The 24,441-nt window shown below is 37.5% G+C and overlaps 1 protein-coding gene across 8 annotated transcripts in view; it reads left to right on the forward strand.

The window, feature by feature from the left end:
• Nucleotides 1-24,441, forward strand: part of LOC143027786 (uncharacterized) — a 137,226-nt gene that overhangs the window by 89,203 nt on the left and 23,582 nt on the right. For all 8 annotated transcript variants that reach the window (XR_012966649.1, XR_012966650.1, XM_076189336.1 and 5 more), the window contains 6 exons: nt 4,535-4,681; nt 10,857-10,898; nt 11,781-11,918; nt 12,099-12,161; nt 12,475-12,534; nt 22,698-22,769. Coding sequence is in view for 6 of the 8 variants with exons in the window: in XM_076189336.1 (XP_076045451.1) it covers nt 4,535-4,681; nt 10,857-10,898; nt 11,781-11,918; nt 12,099-12,161; nt 12,475-12,534; nt 22,698-22,769 (522 nt within the window). In the remaining 2 variants the exon portion in view is untranslated. The remainder of the gene's footprint in view (nt 1-4,534; nt 4,682-10,856; nt 10,899-11,780; nt 11,919-12,098; nt 12,162-12,474; nt 12,535-22,697; nt 22,770-24,441) is intronic.

A 24,441-nucleotide genomic window follows, 5' to 3' on the forward strand; every position in this document is an offset into this window, starting at 1 on the left:
AAAAATGAGATTGTTGTTCCATTAGAAATTATTTTCAAGAAATCCATCATATCTGGAGATGTCCCAAGAGAATGGAAGCTAGCTAACGTTACTCCCATATTCAAAAAAGGTGACAAAAAGAAACCAAATAACTATAGGCCTATAAGTTTGACTTCAATCGTAGGAAAAATAATGGAAACTATCATCAGAGATGCTATCGAATATCATTTAGAAAGTAACCGTTTGATAAATGATAGCCAGCATGGTTTCAGACGAAAACGTTCTTGCGTGACTAACTTACTCGAATTCTACAACACAGTTATCTCGAATTATGACAAAAGAAACAATATAGATTTAATATATCTAGACTTTGCAAAAGCTTTTGATACCGTCCCACACGAAAGACTACTTACTAAATTAGCTTTGCATGGAATAAGTGGTAGCCTATTAGGTTGGACTAGTAATTGGTTGAATGGTCGAAAACAGAGAGTTGTTTTAAATGGAAAAAACTTCTGGATGGAAAAGTGTTGCAAGTGGAGTTCCTCAGGGTTCCGTTCTTGGGCCACTTCTTTTCATAGTATATATAAATGATATAGACCATGGACTAAAATCTACTGTTTCCAAATTTGCTGATGATACAAAACTGTGCGGAGTGGCAAATGATCACTCAAACCAATTAGATATTCAAGTAGATTTAGATAAATTACAGCAATGGTCTGAAAAGTGGCTAATGAATTTTAACACAAGTAAATGCAAGGTAATGCACATAGGTAAAAATAACAGTAAGTACGATTACAAGTTATTTGGTAATTCGTTAACAAAAGTGGATAGTGAAAAAGATCTCGGCGTAATTATCAGTAACGACCTCAAATCATCCAAGCAGTGTATTTCAGCCTCTGAGAAAGCAAATAAGATTCTGGGACTGATTGCGCGATCTTTTGATTTCAAAAGTCCATCACTCATTAACAAGCTATATAAATCGTTAGTTCGTCCACATTCGGAATATGCTGTTTCTGTATGGTCACCGAATCTCATTAAAGACATTGACAGACTGGAAAAAGTACAACGGCGAGCCACAAAACTGATTCCAAATATCAAAAATAAATCATACGAAAATCGACTAAAACACATGAATCTGTTTTCCCTAAAAAAGCGTAGACTCAGAGGTGACTTGATACAGGTCTTTAAGATTTTAAAGGGAATTGACAACATCAAAAGTGACCAAATTTTCACATTGAATGAGAATCAGACAAGAAACAATGGTCTCAAACTATCCGGAAATAGATTCAATTTGGAAGTAGGTAGAAACAACTTTGCCAACCGTGTAGTAAATGAATGGAATAAACTTCCTGCACAGGTAGTGCAATGTAGTTCAGTTCGAAGCTTTAAGAATCAGTTAGATAAATACCTAAGTAAGATGCTGTAATGATTATAATTTATCTTAAATTATTTGTTTTTGTTTTGTTATTATTTGTCTGTCTGATTTTCATTTATTTTGTTTTTGTTTTGTTATCATTTGTCTGATTTTCATTTATTATTAGTTATATGTCAATTTATCATTATTTACTATTTACCTGTTTGTTTATTATTCAACTATACCTATGCATTTATTTATGTATTTTATTTGTTGTTTACATTATTATAGTTTTTATTTATTGTTTTATTATTAATATGATTTTTTTTTCGCATCCGACCTAGATATGGATCAAAAGGTCTCCTGTCGGCATGCTCCGCCTTTGTAATCCTTTGTAAACCATTCTCCACTCACCCCTATATCCTGCCTCTCCATTCATTGCTCAACAGACATTCCCCTCTTGCTCAATGCTCCTTTCACCCCATCCACCCATCTCTTCCTTGGTTGTCCCGTCAAGTTCACTCCCTCCACATCTGGCTTCCACACCTCTTTTACTAATCTTTCTTCATTCATTCTTTCTATGTGTCCAAACCATTCTAATACTCTTTTATCAGTCCGATGTGTCATCTCTTTTTCCACCGCCAGCTCTTCTCCTCACCTCATCATTTCTCACTCTATCCAACCTTTTAATCCCTACTATACTTCTCAGATATTTCATCTCAGACACACTAAATTTTTCTCTCTGCCTCTCTTAGATTCCAGGTCTCTGCCCCATACAGTGCCATCAACACAATCACCCCTTCATATAGTCTCATCTCTGCATCCATTCTCAAATGACTATTTCTCATGACACTTTTTAGTCCCACAAGGCATTTACTTGCTTCATTCAGTCTACAATGTACCTCCAATTCCACTCCTCCCTTTCCTGTCACATGCGACCCTGAATACCTAAAGCTATACACTTTTTCCACCATCTCTCCTTTAAGACTTACTTCCAATTCATTGGCATACTCTCCCCTTGTACATCTCATTACCTTGCTTTTACCCACATTTACCTTCAACTTTTTCCTATCGAATACCCTTCCAAACTCCGTCACTAACTCCCTTAATCCTACCTCTGATCCTACCACAAGCGTAGTATCATCAGCAAACAACTTGCTTGCCTCTCACTATACTCTATTTTCTTAAACCATATCCAGTCCCCTACCCATTACACTTACCTCTACCTCCTGCACCACCCCATCCATGTACACATTGAACAGCCATTTCGACACGACACATCCCTGTCGCAGAATTCTAAAAGGGGCTCTACTACCCTCGTAAAAACTCTTGACTGCCCTTAACAGCTTTCCCCCAATCCCTTATATCTGCAAAACCTTCCACACTGATTTCCTGGCTAGCCTGTCATAAGCGTTTTCCAAATCCATAATGACCCTAAAAAACTTTCCTTTTGTTAAAGTTTTCTCACATATCTACCTAAACCCACACTGTTCTTCATCAAATACTCCTGTTCCTGTCCTAATCCTCTCAATTATAGTCCTCCCATATGCTTTACCAACTACACCAAACTGATCCCTCTGATACTACTACACTCACATTTGTCCCCTTTTCCCTTGGAATATGGAACTATACAGGCACTCCTCTAGTCCTTTGGCACTCTACCCTCCCTTATACACATATTAAACAACTTCACTAGCCAGTCCACTATTACTGTACCTCCCTTCTTCAGATACCAAAGGCTTCCCCCTTATATAGGAGGTAGCCAAGTCAAAAGACATGTACCCACTTTCACCCATTTCACTCCCACTCATTCCACTCCCATGTACCATAATCTTTTCCCTCTCATCTTAGCTCCTAATAGGTGATGGGTCATCCCTGTATGCCGTCCATTGCCCTAGGTTGCAGACAATGCAACAAGACACAGTACATTCAGATCATGGTCACAGCAAGAATACTGCTATTGAGTTTTCCCACCCAGGTTGTAAAAGGCAACTAAATAGAAATGGAATTATGGGACTAGGTTCCTGGTTTCTGTAATCCTATTGCTACTAGAAGTCAAGTAAAAAAAATATGTAATTGAGATTTTATTTCTCATCGAGCACTGCATCTTATGATAAAGGAGGACATTGCTTAACCATGAGATTCCAGTCTATAGAAAAGAATTTACTTTAGTTGTTGAATTTGTAGTAAATACTATATAAATGTAATTGGTAACTCTAAAGCACAAGCTTCTCGAAATACATTATTTCATTTCAGAAATTATTAGTCCTATCTATGGAACATTATATATACTTCTAGCATATATACACTACATTATATACATCATAATGATTAATTTGAAAAAAAAGTAGGTCCACTTCTCAAGGCCGCCTAAAATGATGTGACTGGTAAACAGTTGGATGATGAAAGACGGTATTAGTCTCCATTTTAGTGTTTTAAAAGTGATTTTGAAATATTTGAGAAATATGTTATGAATAATCTTGAGGCCAACAACCAAAGTGATTTACATACTTTTGTTATATCATGGCAGCAGTTTAATCTGTTTTCAGTCGTACCATTCTTATTTTTGTGTTCATTCAGTATGTCCTTTCACTTTATGAGTATTACAGTGGAGAATTTTTTTTTTATTTTCTTGTGTTATCATCGGCACTGATTCACATTTAACAGTTTTCCTCTATATCATGCTTCATTTGTTACCAAATATGGCAATATAGCACGAATAGAATAGTCTTGTATATGTCAAGGCATGTATAGTGGTCACTGTGAGTTAAATTCTTCGACACAGGGACTTATCTTATGGTTTTCTCTTTATGATCTTATTCATCTGAGAGTAGGCAAACTTTGGCCCTAGATCGTCTTGATACGAACTGACCCAAAGGGATTCTCGATTGATTGATCTGGTATATGCCAGGACATGTATAGTGGCTACCATGAATTAACCTCTTTGAACAGTGATTTATCTTATGGTTTTCTGTTTATGATCTTATCATCTGAGGGTAGGTGAACTCTAGCCCAAGGGGGGTGGGGAGGTCTTGATAGAGATTCTCGATTGGTTGACCAAGATCTACTTGAGGGTTGAGTTGGGCCCCTCATTTGTTATTGTCTTTAGTTAGCAAGACCAAGATTCATAAAATATGGCACCATAAGGGTTAAAAAGGTCAATAAGAACTTCTCTACTGACATGGCTTTGCGTACTTTCAGCCAGGATTGTCGACGACATCAGGCATGTCTGGTTTTCTCAGGACAGGAAACTCTGATGGAAGAGTGAGGACGGTAACAACGAGCCTCAGCGAAAGAGTGTTGTCCTGCATCGCCAACAGAATGGGTAACAACGATATAGGTACACAGGTGAGAATACATTCAAGCACATTAAACATTTTTGAGCGGATAAGCTTTTTTTTTCTCTGTATATTTCTCAACAGCTGTTAAATCTTCAACATGATCCATTAATCTACCTTTTCATTTGTTTCACACATGCATAGAAATGAAAAAACACCACGAAAGGCATCCTCTGTTATGATGATATTGACTTAATGTAATTTCATTTGCTATATAAAGTTAATTTTTGTTTGTTTTATCTAGATATTGTTGAAGCTGGAATAAATCAATTTCTGGAAAATATGAAGTAACTTTTTCAAAGAAATAATGTGCCAGAGTATCAACAATAAAAAATCCAGATGCCCTTTATCAAGACAATAACAAACTTTTTTTGGGTTTTATTCCTACTATGGACAGGAGACTTTAGGCAGATAAAATGGCGGGCACCCATGTGAATGGATTTCTATGGATTGTGACCCCTTTGAGGGGGCCGCACGCTAGGCATTACTCGCTAGTATGCTACTTGTTTTGGCTAGTTCGTTTGAGTAGAAACGACTTCGGTTACGATCTTTTGTTTCTCAAATTTCCAAATGTCAAATCACTCCTGTGTCATATAGTGAGAAGCTGAATGACAAACTAAGAGAAGTTTAATCTATACGAATGTTAGACACATTGTTGAGATGTTCTTATGAATACCTAGAATTTTGTAACTGAAGTCGTTTCTACTCATACGAAGTAGCAAAAGCAAGTAGCATGCTAGCTTAGTGTACCATCACCTTTAGCTGCCAAAAAATACCCTTGACAAATATGCATACATGCATACATAAGTACATACATACATATATACATACATACATACATACATACATACATACATACATACATACATACATACATACATACATACATATATACATACATACATACATACATACACATGTACATACATACAAAAATACATACATACATACATACATACATACATACATACATACATACATACATACATACATACATACATACATACATCCTGCCCAGGGCTGAAATAATTTCAGTATCACTGCGGTGCGGGTTGTTAATCCAACTCTAGCGGGCGGGGAGTTGGGGTGTGTGTGTGCGTGTAAGGTCACAGTATTACCCATAGATCAGTCATACGAGCTTTGAGCTCTCATCTGGGAGGTTAATAACTGTCGATCATGAGTCTGACATGTGATCCAAGACCATGGTGCATCACATACATACATACATATATACATACAAAACAATACAAGAATTTAAGAACAAATTAGATATGGCGAGATACAGAGATGGGACACCGCGAGCGTAGCTCCCCTTCCCATAAGATACAACTAGGTAAACACACACACACACACACACACACACACACACACACACACACACACACACACACACACACACACACACACACACACACACACACACACACACACACACACACACACACACACACACACACACACGCACACACACACACACACACACGCGCACACACACACACACACACACACACACACACACACACACACACACACACACACACACACACACACACACACACACACACACACACACACACACACACACACACGTCGGATTCACGGCGAAGATTGGAACTCCGGAAAAGAAGTGCAATTTTCGTGGATCTCAACGACGAGGGAGTACTTTGTTGTATTAGTAGGGAAGGAGGAAAGTTCGTGGTGTAGTGGGAAGGTGAAGAAATGGGAGAAAGAGGGATTATTGAGGAAAATGGAAGGAAACGAGGAAGGGGACGAACGGGCTTCGGATCTTAGGAGAGTTGTAAACAAACAGGGGGCAGAATACACAGACGAGGAACAAGGAAGCAGAGGTGTCAAGAGCAGAAATATAGATAATAGCAGCTCAATGGAAAGAGAAGATAACTGCTTTTATGGATTTAATGAGGGAGGAGGAGACAACCTCCCCCGACTAGTAAATCTAGAGGAGAGAGAAAAAAAAAATTAGGTTTGACTAATTATCACAGGTTTCCCAAAGGGTTGATGAACTGGAAGAAATAAAGAAGGAGAATCAAAACCTAACTAAAGAAATAGAATTAAAAAGACAGTTAAAAGAAGTAAATGATGAGAATAAGGAATTAAAGAATAATAATAAAGAAAATAAAGAGACCATAGCAAAGGAAGCACAGGGTTGGAGAAAAGTTCAAGAGAACAACACACTTGTATTTAGAGATATAGTGACACAACAGATGAAAGAACAAACTAAGGAGACAGTTATTAAAGTGATGAGAGAAAAGGAGAATATAGTAAGAGACTTAGCGGACAAAAAGAAATGTATTGTTATATTAGGGATGGAAGCGAAGTATAATCCAAATAGGACCACAAGAGTAAAAGAGGAAAAGGAAGAGATAAACAAAATATTAGAAGTAGTTCAAGAGGATGGACAAGAAACAGGGAAAGAAATTGAAGAAATATATAATTAAGGAAATACAATACAGATAAGACTAAACCAATTAAGATCAAATTTAGGTCACAAACGACAGCAGAGAATATCTTAGCAAAAACAGGTAAACTAGCAGACAGTAAACAATATAAACAAGTATGGATAAAAATAGAAATGAGTAAAGAGGAAAGAGAGGATGAGAAAACAAAAAGACTAGAAGCTAAGAAAAAAAAAACGAGAAAAGAACAGAGTCAGAAAAAGAGAAATTCTATTGGAGAGCAGTGGATATGAAAGTGAGGAGATGGTTCATAGCAGAAAAAACGGAAAAGAAACAGAAAACACGATGGAAATAGCAGAAAATTAAAAGTGTCTTACACAAACATTGATGGCTTAATAACAGGCTTTAACGAACTGAATGATTACCTAATGGAAAAAGAACCGGACATAATGGGAATTGTAGAGACAAAATTGAAAGGTCCACTACCACCCAACAATGTAGGACATGGTGCATATGATTATTGGATTAGAAACAGAGGTAAAACAAGAGTGTGGAGTTATGTTCCTGACTAAGGAGGATATAAATGTGAGGAATGTCACATATGGAAAGAATAGAGTAGAGATGACTATGATGGGAGTGGAGGACAGGGATGGGAAGAGCAGGAAGTTTGTAGTAAATGATGTACCTCCTAAACGGCCTCGTGGGAAGAGAGAGAACACCTGAAGGAGGCGGGCTTAGTGATCAACTTGCAGAAGTTCGTTTTTGCTCGAGGGACCGTGACTTACCTAGGCCACACCGTAGGTGTTGGTTCGGTGCGGCCCAAGAAAGCCAACGTAGAAGCGATCCTAGCCTTCCCTACACCAAGGACAAGGAAGGAGCTGGTTAGGATCCTTAGGATGGCCGAATATTATCGCCGCTTCTGCAAGAACTTCTCCACCGTCGCGGCTCCCCTAACCGACCTGACCAGCTCAGCCAAATCCTTTCAGTGGTCCCCATCCTGCCAGACGTCTTTCGAGAACATCAAATCGTTCCTGACTTCCGAACCGGTGCTCAAGACTCCTAACTACCACCTACCATTCCACCTGCAAAAAGATACCAGTGGAGTTGGAGTACGGGCAGTGTTACTACAACCTGATCCTACCTTCACCATTCTCCATCCTGTGGCCTTCTTCTCGGCAAAGCTCAACAAACATCAAGAGAGCTACTCCACCATAGAGAAGGAAGCCCTATCCCTCGTCCTGGCAATCAAGAAATTTCGGTGTTATCTCCAGTCATCAGCAGCACCCATCAAGATATTCACCGACCATAACCCTCTCGCTTTCATTCAGAAAGCAAAGCTGCAGAATCAGATTCTTCGTTGGGCTCTAACCTTACAAGAGTACCATCTAGATATCCACCACATAAAAAGGCCTGACAACATCATAGCAGATACTCTATTCCGGGCTCCAGTCAGCTAACTTCCTTCATGTTCCCCTTCGGAGGTCTTCAGTGGGGGGTGTCATGATATTACCCCTAGCCAGGTGACACGATACCCCATCCGGGTACCAAGGTACCCATTCACCTGAATGACACCCTTCCTACTACAACTGTCATCCTACTTCGAAGAAACAAGCAGTCAGCCTTCTCCCCCAACCCCACTTCGGTCGCTCCGCAGCCAAGCGGTATTTCGGCAGTTCAGCCTGAATAACTTTCCTCAGCCAATCACTGGCGAGTCTGGCGACTCTGTAGAGTCCCCCAAAAAAGATTACCTCGAATTAATTTCTCTTTGTGTAGGATTTGGCGCTTTCACTTTTAATAATATTGAATACAGACAACATTCTGGCCTCGCCATGGGTAGTCCCCTTTCTGCAGTGTTAGCAAATTTATACATGGAAATACTCGAAAAAGAAGAATACATGACAATAATGGGTATGTTGATGACATACTTGTAATTGTACCTAATGATACAGATATTAACAACAAACTCAGGAGATTAAACAGTGTAAATGAAAATATACAATTTACTGCAGAAAATGAAAATAATGGAAAATTACCTTTCTTAGACACAATTATCCATAGAATAGATAGAAATATGAAATTTTCATTATACCGGAAACCCACCAATAAAGAAGACTATATACACTTCTATTCAGGACATAATGACAGAACTAAAACAGGTATCATAATAGGTTTCTTCTTCAGAGCATTTCGTATATACAGTAAAGAATTTCTAGATCTTGAATTACAATATAGCACAGAGACTTTAATCAAACTCAAATATCCAAAAGGTCTCTTATGTAGGTTGAAAAAGAAAGCCAAAGAAATAATTAACAAAGGTAAAGATAAAAATAAGAATGATAATAAATGTAATAAAGAATCTGGATACATTACAGTACCAAACTCTAATGTCAATTCACACCTCGACACTTTTCTCCTAAAAGCGGGCATTAAAATAGCCAGGACATCAAGTAACAAAGTAGGACATTTAGTAACACGTAGCTACAATAATCCCAATAACGAAAACAGCGTTGTTTATAAAATCCCGTGTAAAAGCTGTCCCTCTTCATATTTTGGTGAATCTGGTCGCGGACTTAATAAAAGGATAAATGAACATAAAAATGACGTAAAATCCCATAGAACATCTAACTCCATAGTAATGCATGTGGATAAACATGGCCACCTTCCAGACTGGAACAACACAACCGTATTAAATAAAGGATCATCCAAGAAACTAAGGAAGACAATTGAGGCAGCATACATTAACACTAATAATAACATTAACCATAGAGAAGGATTTATATGTCTATCAAAAGCCACAAGCTTATTAATAATAAAAGAATACGCAAATCAAATAACAAGCTCTCCGAAGCGTCCCATAAGATCACCCGTCCATGTATAAAATATCCTGTTATGTTTAAGTTGTTAGCTTTGTGATCAAGACCCTGCGGGTCGAAACGTTAAAGCGTGAAATTCTCCCATTACTCCTCGTCTGCTTCTTCCACCTTCAGTCTTATATATATATATATATATATATATATATGTATATATATATCTCTATATATATATGTATATATATATATACTCATGCATATATACATATATATATGTATGTATATATATATATGTATATACATATATATATATATATATATATATACTCATCTATATATACATATACATATACACTAAATGGTTCCCAGTGGTCAATTAATATCTTTTTTCAACCACAAATCACTTTTAATTCCATGCCATCGCAGTCGAGACTGAGAATCGCTCGATGGAGACATCCGTTGGAAATTGAAACGTGGACGAGCCGAGGATTCGAACCCAGCTAACCCGTAACAAAGTTACAGTGACGTAAACCAATATCTCTCTTGGTAGCGTATTGGTCTACGTCACTGTAACTTTGTTGCGGGTTAGCTGGGTTCGAATCCTCGGCTCGTCCACGTTTCGATTTCCAACGGATGCCTCCATCGAGCGATTCTCAGTCTCGAGTGCGATGGCATGGAATTAAAAGTGATTTGTGGTTGAAAAAAAAAGACACACACACACACACACACACACACACACACACACACACACACACACACACACACACACACACACACACACACACACACACACACACATATATATATATATATATATATACATATATATATATACATATATATATATATACATATATATATATATATATATATATTATACATTATGTTATGATATAAGTGTTTCATTTTGTGTGATTGTGTCTTATATGTACGTGTCATATATTTGTCTTTCATATTTCAGACAAAAATCGTCTCTTCTCTGAACTCCTGCCCATCAGCAAAGGTAAGAGCTAGCCGTTGCCGTAATGAATAGCTATCTATAATTGGTTCTGCAATTGTATATCTCATCTCTATAAAACTGTGGCATAAGCTAAAGGTTTCACTAGTGCTTACGTCAAAATACTTATTTAGATGAAATATGAATTCAGGCCATAAGGTTTTTAAGATGATCTTGATTAATTCCTTCAACGGCGGCCTAAAGTTCTAACTAACTAAGCGTGGGATGGTAGTTGAGTATACCTTGTGATATGCTTTATTGGTTTTATTCTGAGTGGCCCCCCCTCATCAGCTGAATACAGTGTTTAACCATAATCCAAAATATAAAACTTTCAAGGAATTTATCAAGGTAGTTTTGATGCCTTTGCTACCAGAGGAGTACTATGAGCAAGTATAGAATAACCTGGCATCAACCAGAATAAAAGTAAAGGGGTGTTGCCCAGTATGAATAGGGCGAAATCCACACTTGTTTAATGCTTCATCAGTTAAATACAATCGTCTAGCATTTTCCAGAACATATTGCATGTCTTCACCATCATCTTTACCTGCTCAGCATGGATTAGGCTGTCCGAGGAGATAGTCATCCTGTCCACTGAGTCAAACACATACAGTGTGTAGCCTCAGGCTTTCTTGGATCTAGCTTTGACTTTGCCTCAGATTGGACCATCAGACTCCGTCAGTGATCGAGACCATATTTTCTTCTAAATTTGCTTCCTCAGAAAACAGAACATATGCGTTGCCACGCAAGGGGATGTCTAGGAGCCTTTTTATATCCGAAATACACAACCTATGATTTGAATCCTAGTAGGGAAAGTAATTAATTTAATCTGTCAAAACGAGTTAATGTATGTGTTTGAAAGCTGCCAATGTTACCTTGTTATCATTGCAGGCAAAGAATCGGCTAATAAAGTTGCTGAGGAGAATTTCTGTGGCCGACTCCACTTTTATAAACGCCGTCGAGAGATTGAGAGACAATGGTTCCATAACTACCCTTAACTGCTTTGCCAGGACTGACTTAGGAACGCTGGTATGAATACATAGATTTGTGAAACTTATACATTAAAACTGTATTTTTTTTTTCTTTTTGGTTAACAACAACTTGAAGACCTTTTCTAATATGAATGAAATGATACTGCATAATATCTAAGTCATATATCACAGTGGACAATTTCTCATGGAATTTTTTTTTTATTTGTCCTATTGAAAGTCGTTTGTCATTCCTGAGCTCACAAGGTGCTTGGAAGCAGGATCCACACCCTCCCTTGGCACGGTAAGTAGGCTTTTATGCTCTAAGGAGATTTGAAGTTATGTTACAGGATATTATTAGATGTATTTATTTTTCTGTCCACAATAGCATTAACTTACGGTCTCCAATAAACCTCCCTCAGGCCTTACTGGCATCAATAGTCTGTCTTTAAGAAGCCTCCTCTATCGTTACAAGAACTCTGCTTCCGTTCGGGCTCATTTTTTTTATATTAATGTTTCATTTCTGTCCATGAAATTGCGCTTGTCTTATCTGCTGGATATACAAGTATTCATAACTCTTGTATTCTGTTAATGCCTTCAGGTTATTCATATTGCAGGTCATGCGTTCTACTGTGACTGTCAACTGCTTTAATAACGTTATGGCCTCAGCATACATGGTAAGTATTTAAATTTGGTATAACAGCCACACCTATAACCCCCCCCACACACACACACAGACACACACACACATACACACATATGTAAAAGTGCGAAGAGAGGAAAAAAGGAACTATGAAAAAGACATTATAGATAAATGCAAAGAGCAACCCCAACTGTTCTATAGATATGCAAATAGTAAACTTAAAAATAAACAGGAAATGGTGAAACTACGCCAAGGAAATATAGAATACACAGAAGATCTAGAAATGGCCGAAGTCATGAATAATCACTTCAAGTCTGTTTTCACTAGAGAGAAGGCACAATATTGGGACGAAGGAAATGAAGTGCGATCTCCCCCCATGAGCGAGATAATAATAACACAAAAAGAAATAATGGAACATTTATCAAACCTTGATGTCAGGAAATCGCATGGCCCGGACGGAATTGCAAATTGGATTCTAAAAGAATGCAAAGAAGAACTAATGGACAAAATACATAACATAATAAGTTGCTCACTTAAAGAAGGAAAAATACCAAAAGACTGGAAAAATGCTAACATTGTACCAATATATAAAGGAGGAAACAAGGAAGAACCAACTAACTATAGACTGGTCTCACTAACAAGCACGATAGCCAAAATTTGTGAGAAAATTATCAAGAACAGATGGGTAAGACACCTGGAAGAAAATATAATAAATCCAAGACAATTTGGGTTCAGACAGGGAAGATCGTGTACCTCAAACTTAATATGTTTTGATTCAAGACTAATAGACATAGTGCAAGAAGGGGATGGATAGGCTGATTGCGCTTTTCTGGACTTACAAAAAGCTTTCGACAAGGTACCACACAAATACAAGGGATACAAGGGAACCTACTAAAATGGATGGAGGACTTCCCGATTGGTAGAAAGATGAGAGTAGTACTCAGAGAAAAATATTCAGGTTGGAAGGAGGTGATCAGTGGAGTTCCACAAGGATCTGTATTGGCTCCAATAATGTAGCTATTTATGTGAATGACATGGATGATGATGTGCAATGTTACATGATCTTTGCAGACGATGCTAAATTGTTAAGGAAAGTAAAAACCGAAACGGATTGCGAATCACTACAGGAAGACCTGAATAAGGTATGGAACTGGAGTCAGAAATGGGAAGTAGACTTCAATATTAAGAAGTGCAACATAATGGACTTTGGAAAAAGTAAAAATAGAATATCAGGACAATATAAAATTGGAGCTAAGGAGGTAAAGAAAGTGGGATCTAAAAATATTTGGGAGTAATTATCTCAAGTGACTTATCCTATGATAAACAAATAAACAAAATTGTCTAAGAATCCTATAACTTGCCAAGATCAATAAAAGTGGCATACATATTTGGACGAAGAAATTATTAGAAAATATCAGTCATACTGATAAGGCCTAGCCTAGAATATGCGGCGACATTGTGGTCACCCAGTACCAAAAAGAGTATTAAGAAAATAGAAAGAATCCAGATAGCAGCCACAAAAATGGCCCCTGCACTTTCAAACTTGTTATATGAAGAAAGACTGGCTAAGTTGGAGTTACCGACTCTGGAGCAAAGAAGAGAGAGAAGCGACCTACTAACCACCTATAGAATCATGAAGGGCACAGAAATACTCGATAGAGAGGACTTGTTAAACTGGGAGAAGAGAAACAGGAGAGGACATGGAAAGAAACTCAAAAAACATAGTTATAGAAGAGATCAAACTGGACGAAAAAATAGTGTGTGCAAAAACCGTTCATGAATTCAAGAGCAAAATAGACAATGCGAGATACAAAGGCTGGACACCACTATGGTGGTCCGGGTACGAATCCTGCCCAGGGCTGAAATAATTTCAGTATCACTGCGCTTAGAGTCGTTACTTCAACTCTCGTGGGCGGGAAGTTGGGTGTGTGTGTGCGTGTAAAGTCACAACATTACCCATAGATCAGTCATATGAGCTCTGAGCTCTCTTCCGGGAGGAAAATAGCTGTCAATCACGAGTTCAGCACGTGATCAAAAGACTAAGGTGAATACCAAGGTGACTACACACCCGTTGCTCCCCCCCCCCACACAACTCGTGGTGCAGTTGGTAGAGTTTCTGGCTGTCACTACAGTGGTCCGGGTTCGAATCCCGCCCAGGGCTTAAGTAAATTGAGTACCGCTGCGTTGCAGGTTGTTACTCCAACTCTCGTGGGCAGGGAGTTCGGTGCGTGTGTGCGTGTAAGGTCATAGCATTACCAATAGATTGGTCATATGAGCTCTGAGGTCTCTTCCGGGAGGGAAATAGCTGTCAATCACAAGTCCAACACGTGATCCAAGACCATGGTGAATCACGCACACACACATATCAGGAAAAAGGAAACAAAACAGACAGAAAAAGACGAGAGAGAGAGAGAGAGAGAGAAAGCTAGCCTATACCAACATAGATGGAATTATTTCAGGACTGAATGAACTAAATGACTATTTGGCATTAGAAAAACCAGACATAATGGAAATAGTAGGAACTAAATTAAAAAGTAATGGTGAAGAAAATACTAGTCACTTTGATAAGACCAAGATTGGAGTATGCAGCGACGACGTGGTCACTAAGTACAAAAAAATGTATAGTAAAACTTGAAAGAATACAAAGAGCAATTACGGAATTGGCACCAACACTCTCAGGACTATCATATGAAGAGAGACTAGCAAAACTTGAGCTACAGACATTAGAACAAAGAAGAGAGAGAGGAGACTTGATGACTATTTAAAGAATCATGAAAGGCATAGAAACTATTGATAGAGAGGATCTAATAAATTGGGATAGTAGAAATACAAGAGGACACGGAAAGAAAATAAAGAAAGACAGTTATAGAAGAGACCTGAAAAGAACAGCTTTCCCCACAGGAAAAATAGACAGATGAAAATGTGGTGTGTGCAAAAACAATACACGAATTTAGAATCAGTCTAGATAAAACGAAATATGAAGACGGGACACCACGAGCATATCTCCCCCTTCCCGTAAAATACAACTAGGTAAATAGTAGGTAAACACACACACACACACACACACACACACACACACACACACACACACACACACACACACACACACACACACACACACACACACACACACACACAGGAGAAATAGGTAAAGGCTTAGATATAAATAGAGAAGTTAGATAAAGTAATGCATTAAAAATCGCAAAGTAAACGAATTATTGGAAGAAATCATAGATTTAAAATTGGACTACCGAGCTGTACTTAGAGAATTGATTACTTTGCGTAAGAATTAAGTGACATAAAGAGCGAAATTGATATGCCCAAAAGAGAAAACGAAAGAATGAAAAATGAGGACAACAATAAAAATGAAGAACTGAAAAAGGAGGTCATAGAGCAATTACAGGTAGTAACCAGAAAGGTGGAAGAGTCAATTAAAGAAACAGACCTCCTTGAAATAAAAAAAATCAATGGAAAGAAGAACAGGAAAACAAAAGAAAATTTCCTTTGGAGAAATAGTACAAAAGTAGACGGAGAAAAACACAAAAGAAACAGTTATGAAAGTAATTAAAGAAAAGGAAAATTGGATGAGAGATACAGTTGACAAAGGTAGATGCATTGTGGTCCATAGTACCCAAGAAAAACATGATGTGTATAAATACCAGAGAGAAAAGGAGGAAAAGGAAACAGCTAAGGAAATTCTGAAAGAAGTTCAAGACCAAGGGCAAAATTTTGACAATGAAATTGACAAGATTCACAGAATAGGCAAATATTCAAAAGAAAACCAACATAGACCTCTGAAAATAAAGCTAATAACTCAAATGATAGCCGAGGAGGTACTATCGAAAGCGGCGAAATTAGTAAACAGCGAGAAATTCAAACATATATGGATAAAAAAGGAAATGAGTGATGAGGAAAAAGAGAAATACAAGGATCTCAGAATTGAGGCCAACGGTAGAAATGAGAAAAGAAGAGAGACGGAAACACATTTTTTTTTAGAGTACTAGACCTGAGACTGAAAAAAATGGTACATCAGAAAAATGGAAAATTAAAAAACAGAGGCAAAATATGAAACTAAAAGTGGCATACACAAATATCGACGGTATGATTTCTGGAATTAATTAACTAAACGACTATCTGGAAATAGAGAAACCTGACATTATGGGAATTGTGGAGACAAAACTGAAAGGCCCTATATCAACAAGTATGGCGAAAAATAGAACAGACAAGCAGGGAGGAGATGTCATGCTATTGACCAAAAAGGGTTTAAATGTGACAAGGATAAATGAAGGTAAATATAATGTGGAATTAATTATGATTAAAGTTGTAAATAAAACATGAAAAGTAGAAAAATTGTAGAAGTGTATATGCCACCAAAAACACAGGCTTGGTCTGATAGTGATCATTCTAAATAACTGGAAGACAATGTATGTACTAAATGAGTTACTGAAAGAGGGTGGTAACATAGTAATTGTGGGTGATTTTCATGCAAAGGATATAATCTGGGAAGAAATTGTAGTAAAAGGGGGAGAAGAATTTTGGAGCAACATTCTACTGGCTATGACCATCGAATATACCTTAACACAATGAGTTAAAGAAAATATTAGATATAGAAACAACGAGGAACCGTCGAAACTAGACTTAATATTAACTTCTGAATTAGATATTGTGAACAGAATGGAGTATAAAACACCAATTGTAAAGAGTGACCATATACTAATAGAGTTTGAATTAAAAGAATGAAATAATGTAAGAAGGAATGATAAACATATAGAGGGAAGATTAATGTACAACAAAACGGATTTTGTAAAAAAAAAAAAACTGGGATAAATTCTCCAAAGAGAAAACAAAGATGGAAGACAAATGGGACATATTCAAAGAAAAGTACAAAAAAGGAATTGATAAAATGTACCAAAGAAGAAGAAGAAGCAAAAAGAGATTCATATAAAGTGTTGGTACAATAAAAGGTGCAGTGAGGCTACAGATAGAAGAGACAAAGCCTGGAAAAGATGGAAAAGAAACAAAAAACATCCAAATGGCAAACTTATATAAAACTTAGGAATAAATATGTGAATATACGCGGGAAAGAAAAAAGAAGCTATGAAAATATATTATAGACAAAAGTAAGGAGCAGTCTGAACTCTTTTACAGATATATAAATGATAAATTAAAAGACAAACACGAAATTGTAAAAATGCGTGAAGGAGATAAAGAATATATAGACGTCACAGAAATGGCAGAGTTTATGATCAGACATTTCAGGTCTGTTTTTACAATCGAGAGTTCACAAATATGGGAAGATGGACAACGAGAAAGACCCCCTAAAATGAAAGAAATAAAGGTAACACAGAAAGAAGTAAGAGACAAAAAAAAAAAAACAAAAAAAAAAAAAAAAACCCTAGATGTTAGGAAATCGCATGGACCGGATGGAATTGTAAATTGGATACTGAAAGAGTGTATAGACGAACTGACGGATAAATTATACTCAAAGAAGGAAAGGTACCACAAGAATGGAAAGGTGCAAACATAGTACCAATATATAAATAAGGAAACAAAGAAGATCCCACAAACTTCAGACCGGTATCCCTTACAAGCACAGTAGCAAAAATATGCAAAAATGTTTCAAAAACAAATGGATCAAACACTTGGAAGAGAATAAAATATTAAACCCTAAACAATTTGGATTCAGAAGTGGAAGATCGTGTACCACAAACTTAATATGCTTTTACTCGAGATTAATTGAGATAATACAAGAAAGAGATGGCTGGGCAGATTGCGCCTTCTTGGACTTGCAGAAGGCTTTTGACAAAGTACCACATAAAAAGTTAATAAGAAAAATTGAAATAATAGGGGAAATACAAGGTAAGCTACTGGAATTGATGAAGGATTTCTTAAGTGGGAGAAAAATGAGAGTGGTACTTAGAGACAAAAATTCGAACTGGGAAGATGTGATAAGTGGCGTCCCGCAAGGCTCTGTATTGGCTCCTTTAATGTTTGCCATATATATAAATGATATGGATGAGGGAGTGAAGTGTTACATGAACTTCTTTGCTGACGATGCCAAATTACTCAAGAGAGTAAGCACAGAAGAAGATTGCAGATCGCTACAAGAAGACCTGGACAAAATATGGGAATGGAGTCAGAGGTGTGAAATGAACTTTAACATTAAGAAATGTAGTATAATGGAATTTGGAAAAAGCAAAAATAGAATATCGGGTCAATATAAAATTGGTAACAAGGAAGTCAAAAAAGTCGACTCAGAAAGGGACCTGGGAGTGATTATCTCAAGTGACTTGACACCTGATAAACATGTCAGTAAATTAGTTGGAGAGACTTTTAACTTATTAAGATCAATGAAAGTGGCCTTCGACTATATGGATGAAGAAATGGTAAAGAAAATAGTTGTTGCTCTAATAAGACCTAAACTAGAGTATGCTGCGACACTATGGGCACCTAGCACAAAAATAAATGAATAGATAAATAAATAAATAGATAAATAAATAGTTAGATAAATAAATAAATAAACGAATAGATAAACAAACAAATAAATAGGTAAATAAATAAATAAATAAATAAATAAATAAATAAATAAATAAATAAATAAATAAATAAATAAATAAATAAATAAATAAATAAATAAATAGAAAGAATTCAAAGAGCAGCGACAAAAATGGTACCTACACTATCAAATTTGACATACGAACAAAGACTGGAGAAATTACATCTATCAACACTGGAACAAAGAAGAGAAAGAGGTGCTTTGTTGACCATTTACAGAATTATGAAAGTGATGGAAGTTCTTGATAGAGACGATTTATTAAAATGGGACAGAAGAGAAACAAGAGGACACGAAAAGAAGCTAAATAAAGACAGTTACAGAAGAGATTTGAAAAAGAATAGCTTCCCACATAGAGTGACTGATGTCTGGAACAAAAAAAACAGTGAGTGCTAAAACTATACAAGATTTTCAGAATAAACTGGATGCGGAGAGATACGAAAACGGGTTACTACGAGCATAGCTCTCGTCCCGTAAAATACAACTAGGTAAATACAACAAGGGTAAATACACACACGTAAACACACACACACACACACACACACACACACACACACACACACACACACACACACACACACACACACACACACACACACACACACACACATACACACACACACGCGTACACACACACACACACACACACACACACAATTGAAAGCTCACAAAATTGGGAGGAAGGACAGAGAGAAAGATACCCTGCAATGAAAGAGATAACGGTGACACAGAAAGAAATAAGGGAAGAAATAAAAAACCTAGATGTCAGAAAGTCGCACGAGCCAGATGGAATTGCAAATTGGATATTGAAAAAATGTATATATGAACTAACGGATAAAATACACAAGAAGGAAAAGTATCACAAGATTGGAAAAATGCAAATATTGCACCAGTATACAAAGAAGGGGACAATAGAAATAATAGAAATAATTTATGAAAGGGACGGATGGGCAGATTGTGCCTTCTTAGATTTACAAAAGGCATTTAACAAAGTACCACACAAAAAGCTACTAAGAAATATTGGAATGGATGAAAGATTTCTTGAATGGGAGAAAAAGAAGCGTGGTACTCAGAGACAAGAACTCAAGTTGGGAAGATATGATAAATGGGTCCCATAAGGCTCTATATTGGCTCTGATAATACTTTCCATAAATGAGATGGGTGATATGAACTTCTTTGCAGATGATGCGAAACTACTAAAGAGAGTAAGTACAAAGGAAGATTGTAAATCATTACAAAAAGATCTGCGCAGCATCTGGGAATAGAGTCAGAAGAATGAAGTAAATTTTAACATCAAGAAATGTAGTATAATGAAATTTGGAAAAAGCAAAAATAGAATATCTAGACAATACAAAATTGGTAGAAAGGAAATTAAAAAAGTCAACTCGGAAAGGGACATAAAAGTAACTATCACCATTGACATGGCAGCAGACAAACATATCAACAAATTAGTTGGAGAAACTTTCAATCAATAAAGATAAATGAAAGTGGCCTTTGACTACATGGATGAAGAAATGGTAAAGAAAATAATAGTTACATTGATAAGACCAAAATTGGAGTACGCTGCGACACTATGGACACCTAATACATAAAGAAATTAGAAAGAATTCAAAGAGGAACGACAAAGATGGCACCAACACTCTCCAAATTGACATACGAACAAAGATTGGACAACTTGAACTACCAACCCTGGAATAAAGAAGAGAAAGAGGAGACCTGCTAACCATCTACAGAATTATAAAAGGGATGGAAGTCCTTGGTAGAGATGACTTACTAAAGTGAGAGAGAAGAAAAGCAAGAGGACACGAAAAGAAACTTAAAAATATAGTTACAGAAGAGATCTGAAAAAATAGCTTTCCACACAGAGTGATAGATATCTGGAACAAAATGAATGAGGAAACATTGAGTGGAAAAACCATGCAAAAATTTAAGATCAAACTTGATGCTGAAAGATACAAAAGCGGGTCACTACCATAGCTTTCTTCCCGTAAAATACAACTGGGTAGATATAACTAGGTAAATATACACACATGCACACACACACACACACACACACACACACACACACACACACACACACACACACACACACACACACACACACACACACACACACACACACACACACACACACACACACACACACAGAAGATTAATAGACATAGTGCAAGAAAGGAATGGATGGGCTGATTGTGCCTTCCTCGACTTACAAAAAGCTTTTGACAAAGTACCAGACAAAAAATCATTAAGAAAAAAATTACAAAAACAAAACTAGAACATATAGGAGGGATACAAGGGAACTTACTAAAATGGATGGAGGACTTCCTGATTGGTAGAAAGATGAGAGTAGTGCTCAGAGAAAGATATTCAGATTGGAAAGAGGTGATCAATGGAGTACCGCAAGGATCTGTATTGGCTCCAATGATGTTTGCTATTCATGTGAATGACATGGATGATGATGTGAAATGATACATGAGCCTCTTTGCAGACGATGCCAAACTGTTAAAGAAGGTAAAAATAGAAAAGGATTGCAAAGCACTGCAGGAAGACCTGAATAATATATGGAACTGGAGTCAGAAATGGGAAGTGGACTTCAATATTAACAAGTGTAGCATAATGGAGTTTGGAAAAAGCAAAAACAGAATATCAGGACAATATAAAATTGGAACCAAGGAGGTAAAGAAGGAGGGATTCAAAAAAGATTTGGGTGTAATTATCTCAAACGACTTGTCCTACGACAAACAGATAAACAAAATTATCGGAGAATCCTACAATTTACTAAGATCAATAAAAGTGGCATTTACATATCTGGACGAAGAAATGGTTAAAAAGATATTGGTCACACTAATAAGGCCTAGACTAGAGTATGCGGCGACATCGTGGTCACCCAGTACCAAAAAGAACATAAAGAAAATAGAAAGAATCCAGAGAGCAGCAACAAAAATAGCACCTGCACTTGCAAACTTGTCATATGAGGCGAGATTGGCTAAACTGGAGTTACCGACTCTGGAGCAAAGAAGAGAGAGAGGTGACCTACTGACCATCTGCAGAATCATGAAAGGCACAGAAATACTCGATAGAGAGGACTTGTTAATCTGGGACAAGAGAAGCACAAGAGGACATGGAAAGAAAATAAAAAAGCATAGCTACAGAAGAGATCTGAAGAAAAACAGCTTTCCACATAGAGTGGTGGACACTAGGAACAAACTGGACAATGAAATAGTGTGCGCAAAAACCATTCATGAATTTAAGAGTAAACTAGACACTGCGAGATACAAAGGCGGGACACCACGAGCGTAGCTCCCCTTCCCGCAAAATACAACTAGGTAAAACTAGGTAAATACACACACACACACACACACACACACACACACACACACACACACACACACACACACACACACACACACACACACACACACACATATACACATATATATATATATATATATATTCACATCCATACATACATACATAAATGCATAAATGCATTCACGTATGCGTACATACATTCATATATATATATACATACACACATATCTATATGGAGTTATAAAGAAAGCCTTTATCGTGACTTCTTAGTGTGTATTACCTCTGTTTTCTTTAAGAAGTAATGTATAACTTAAACTTAATTTGTTTTTCAGTTTACTGTGGGTAGTATTCCACCATCAATAGCACGCTGTGGAAGTTTGGGATTCAGTCGTCGATCGGGTTAGGTGAGTAGAAGTTCCTTTCTTGAGTCATTAATATGACGTCAACAATGCCAACAGTTCTATTCCCAATCAACTATATACAGTGGAAATGGAATGGGCGGGAGTGGATGTGTGCCTTTGACTTGGTCACCTCACTTATAACCGGGAAGGAGCCCTTGGTACGAGTATATAGATAAATAGATAGATAGATGGATATACAGTAAACCCCGACTAAATCGGATGAACTGGGGGCAAAGCCAATCTAAGTTATCAGGAGAAAAGTCTAAGGTAGTTGAAGCTGCATCCTCATACCCTCTGCATTTCATAGTGGTCAGGCAGAGGCCTACCCACATTGTCAATGAGTCTGAGGAGTGTATCAACAGCCTCAAACCCTGCAGCTAAAGTAGGGCCAGATCCAGGGATTTCTGACCGAGATCGTCAGTTCGGCTGATTTGGCCCAAACTTGCACCAGGGGTAGAGGGTCATACTCAAGGCACTGCGAGATACATGAGAGGAACCTGGACCCAAGGGCGTGTTTGTGGGGCCCAGTCAAAATTGAGGCTTCAGTATATTTTTGTATTTTCGCCTCTGGTGCCCACTCCTTTGGCCCGAGCAGTGTCCAAGTGACATCTGAAAGGAGGCCTCATGGTCCTCGACCTGTGTATGAAATGGTGGACAAATAGGAGTGAGTAGCCTGGGTAGATTTTTCCATTTCCTCTGGCGCCATTACCTTTGACCTGAGCAGTGTCACCAGACGCTTTTCATCAGCTAGGGGTACGTCATCATAACGAATGAACCCCTTAACTTTGGTGTTGCATTTCACAGGTCTTACTCTAGCCAAAGGGCATCAACACATCATCTAGTAAATTATAAAAAAGGGGTTACATCAAAATGAAGATTCGGGTGTGCACTTTCTAATATACTTTACCGACAATGGTAGCCAGAGGTCAGATACAAGTGTAGATAACTATTTTTGCGTCACAGTTTCATTCATCCATACATTACCGTGACCTACTCAACTGGTGTTGTTCTATCTAAACACAGCTGGATGAGTCTGTTTGGCACCAAAGGGACTCCCTGTAACCCTGTGACACTCGTAACATGTTCCGGTTCTGGTAGACACTTTGGCCTGAATAAAACCACCTGGTATTGACCAGAACAAACACCGTAACACTGGACCAAGAGGGACAATTGTCCCAAGGCTTGCGGAGCTCGCTAGAGTGACAAACTTTGTAAAATAGATGGTTGCTGATGTTTCTTTATTGGTTTCATAATTACATTTGATGATAATTAGCGAGTGCAAACATGGAATACTTCGTCATCGTGTGGCATAGAAACAGGGCAGGAAATGGGAGGGATCCCCACCAGATTTTCATCACTTATGAAATGGGCTGGCTGAGCGGGTTAGAGTGTCACTAATTGACGCGGTAGTTGAGGAGACGGCAGTTCAAACCCTGCTGTCAGGGAGTTGGACTAAGGGCATGGTTTATAAAATTCCACGCTACAAAGTCCTATATTAGGGGTACCGTCCAAGCCTCCTAATAGGGGGAGGGGGAGTGTTTTGCGACGTTAAACTGAATCAATCAATCACAGAATGGGCAGTGTACTCTTAGTCATCTCCCTCATTCCTAAATACCATCAATAGCACAGATAAATTCTTCTCATGTCAAAAAGAAAAAAAAAAATCAGTAAAGTG

Source organism: Oratosquilla oratoria, chromosome 8 (assembly GCF_046742065.1).
Source record: "Oratosquilla oratoria isolate Oo_2021 chromosome 8, ASM4674206v1, whole genome shotgun sequence".
Classification (NCBI taxonomy): domain Eukaryota; kingdom Metazoa; phylum Arthropoda; class Malacostraca; order Stomatopoda; family Squillidae; genus Oratosquilla; species Oratosquilla oratoria.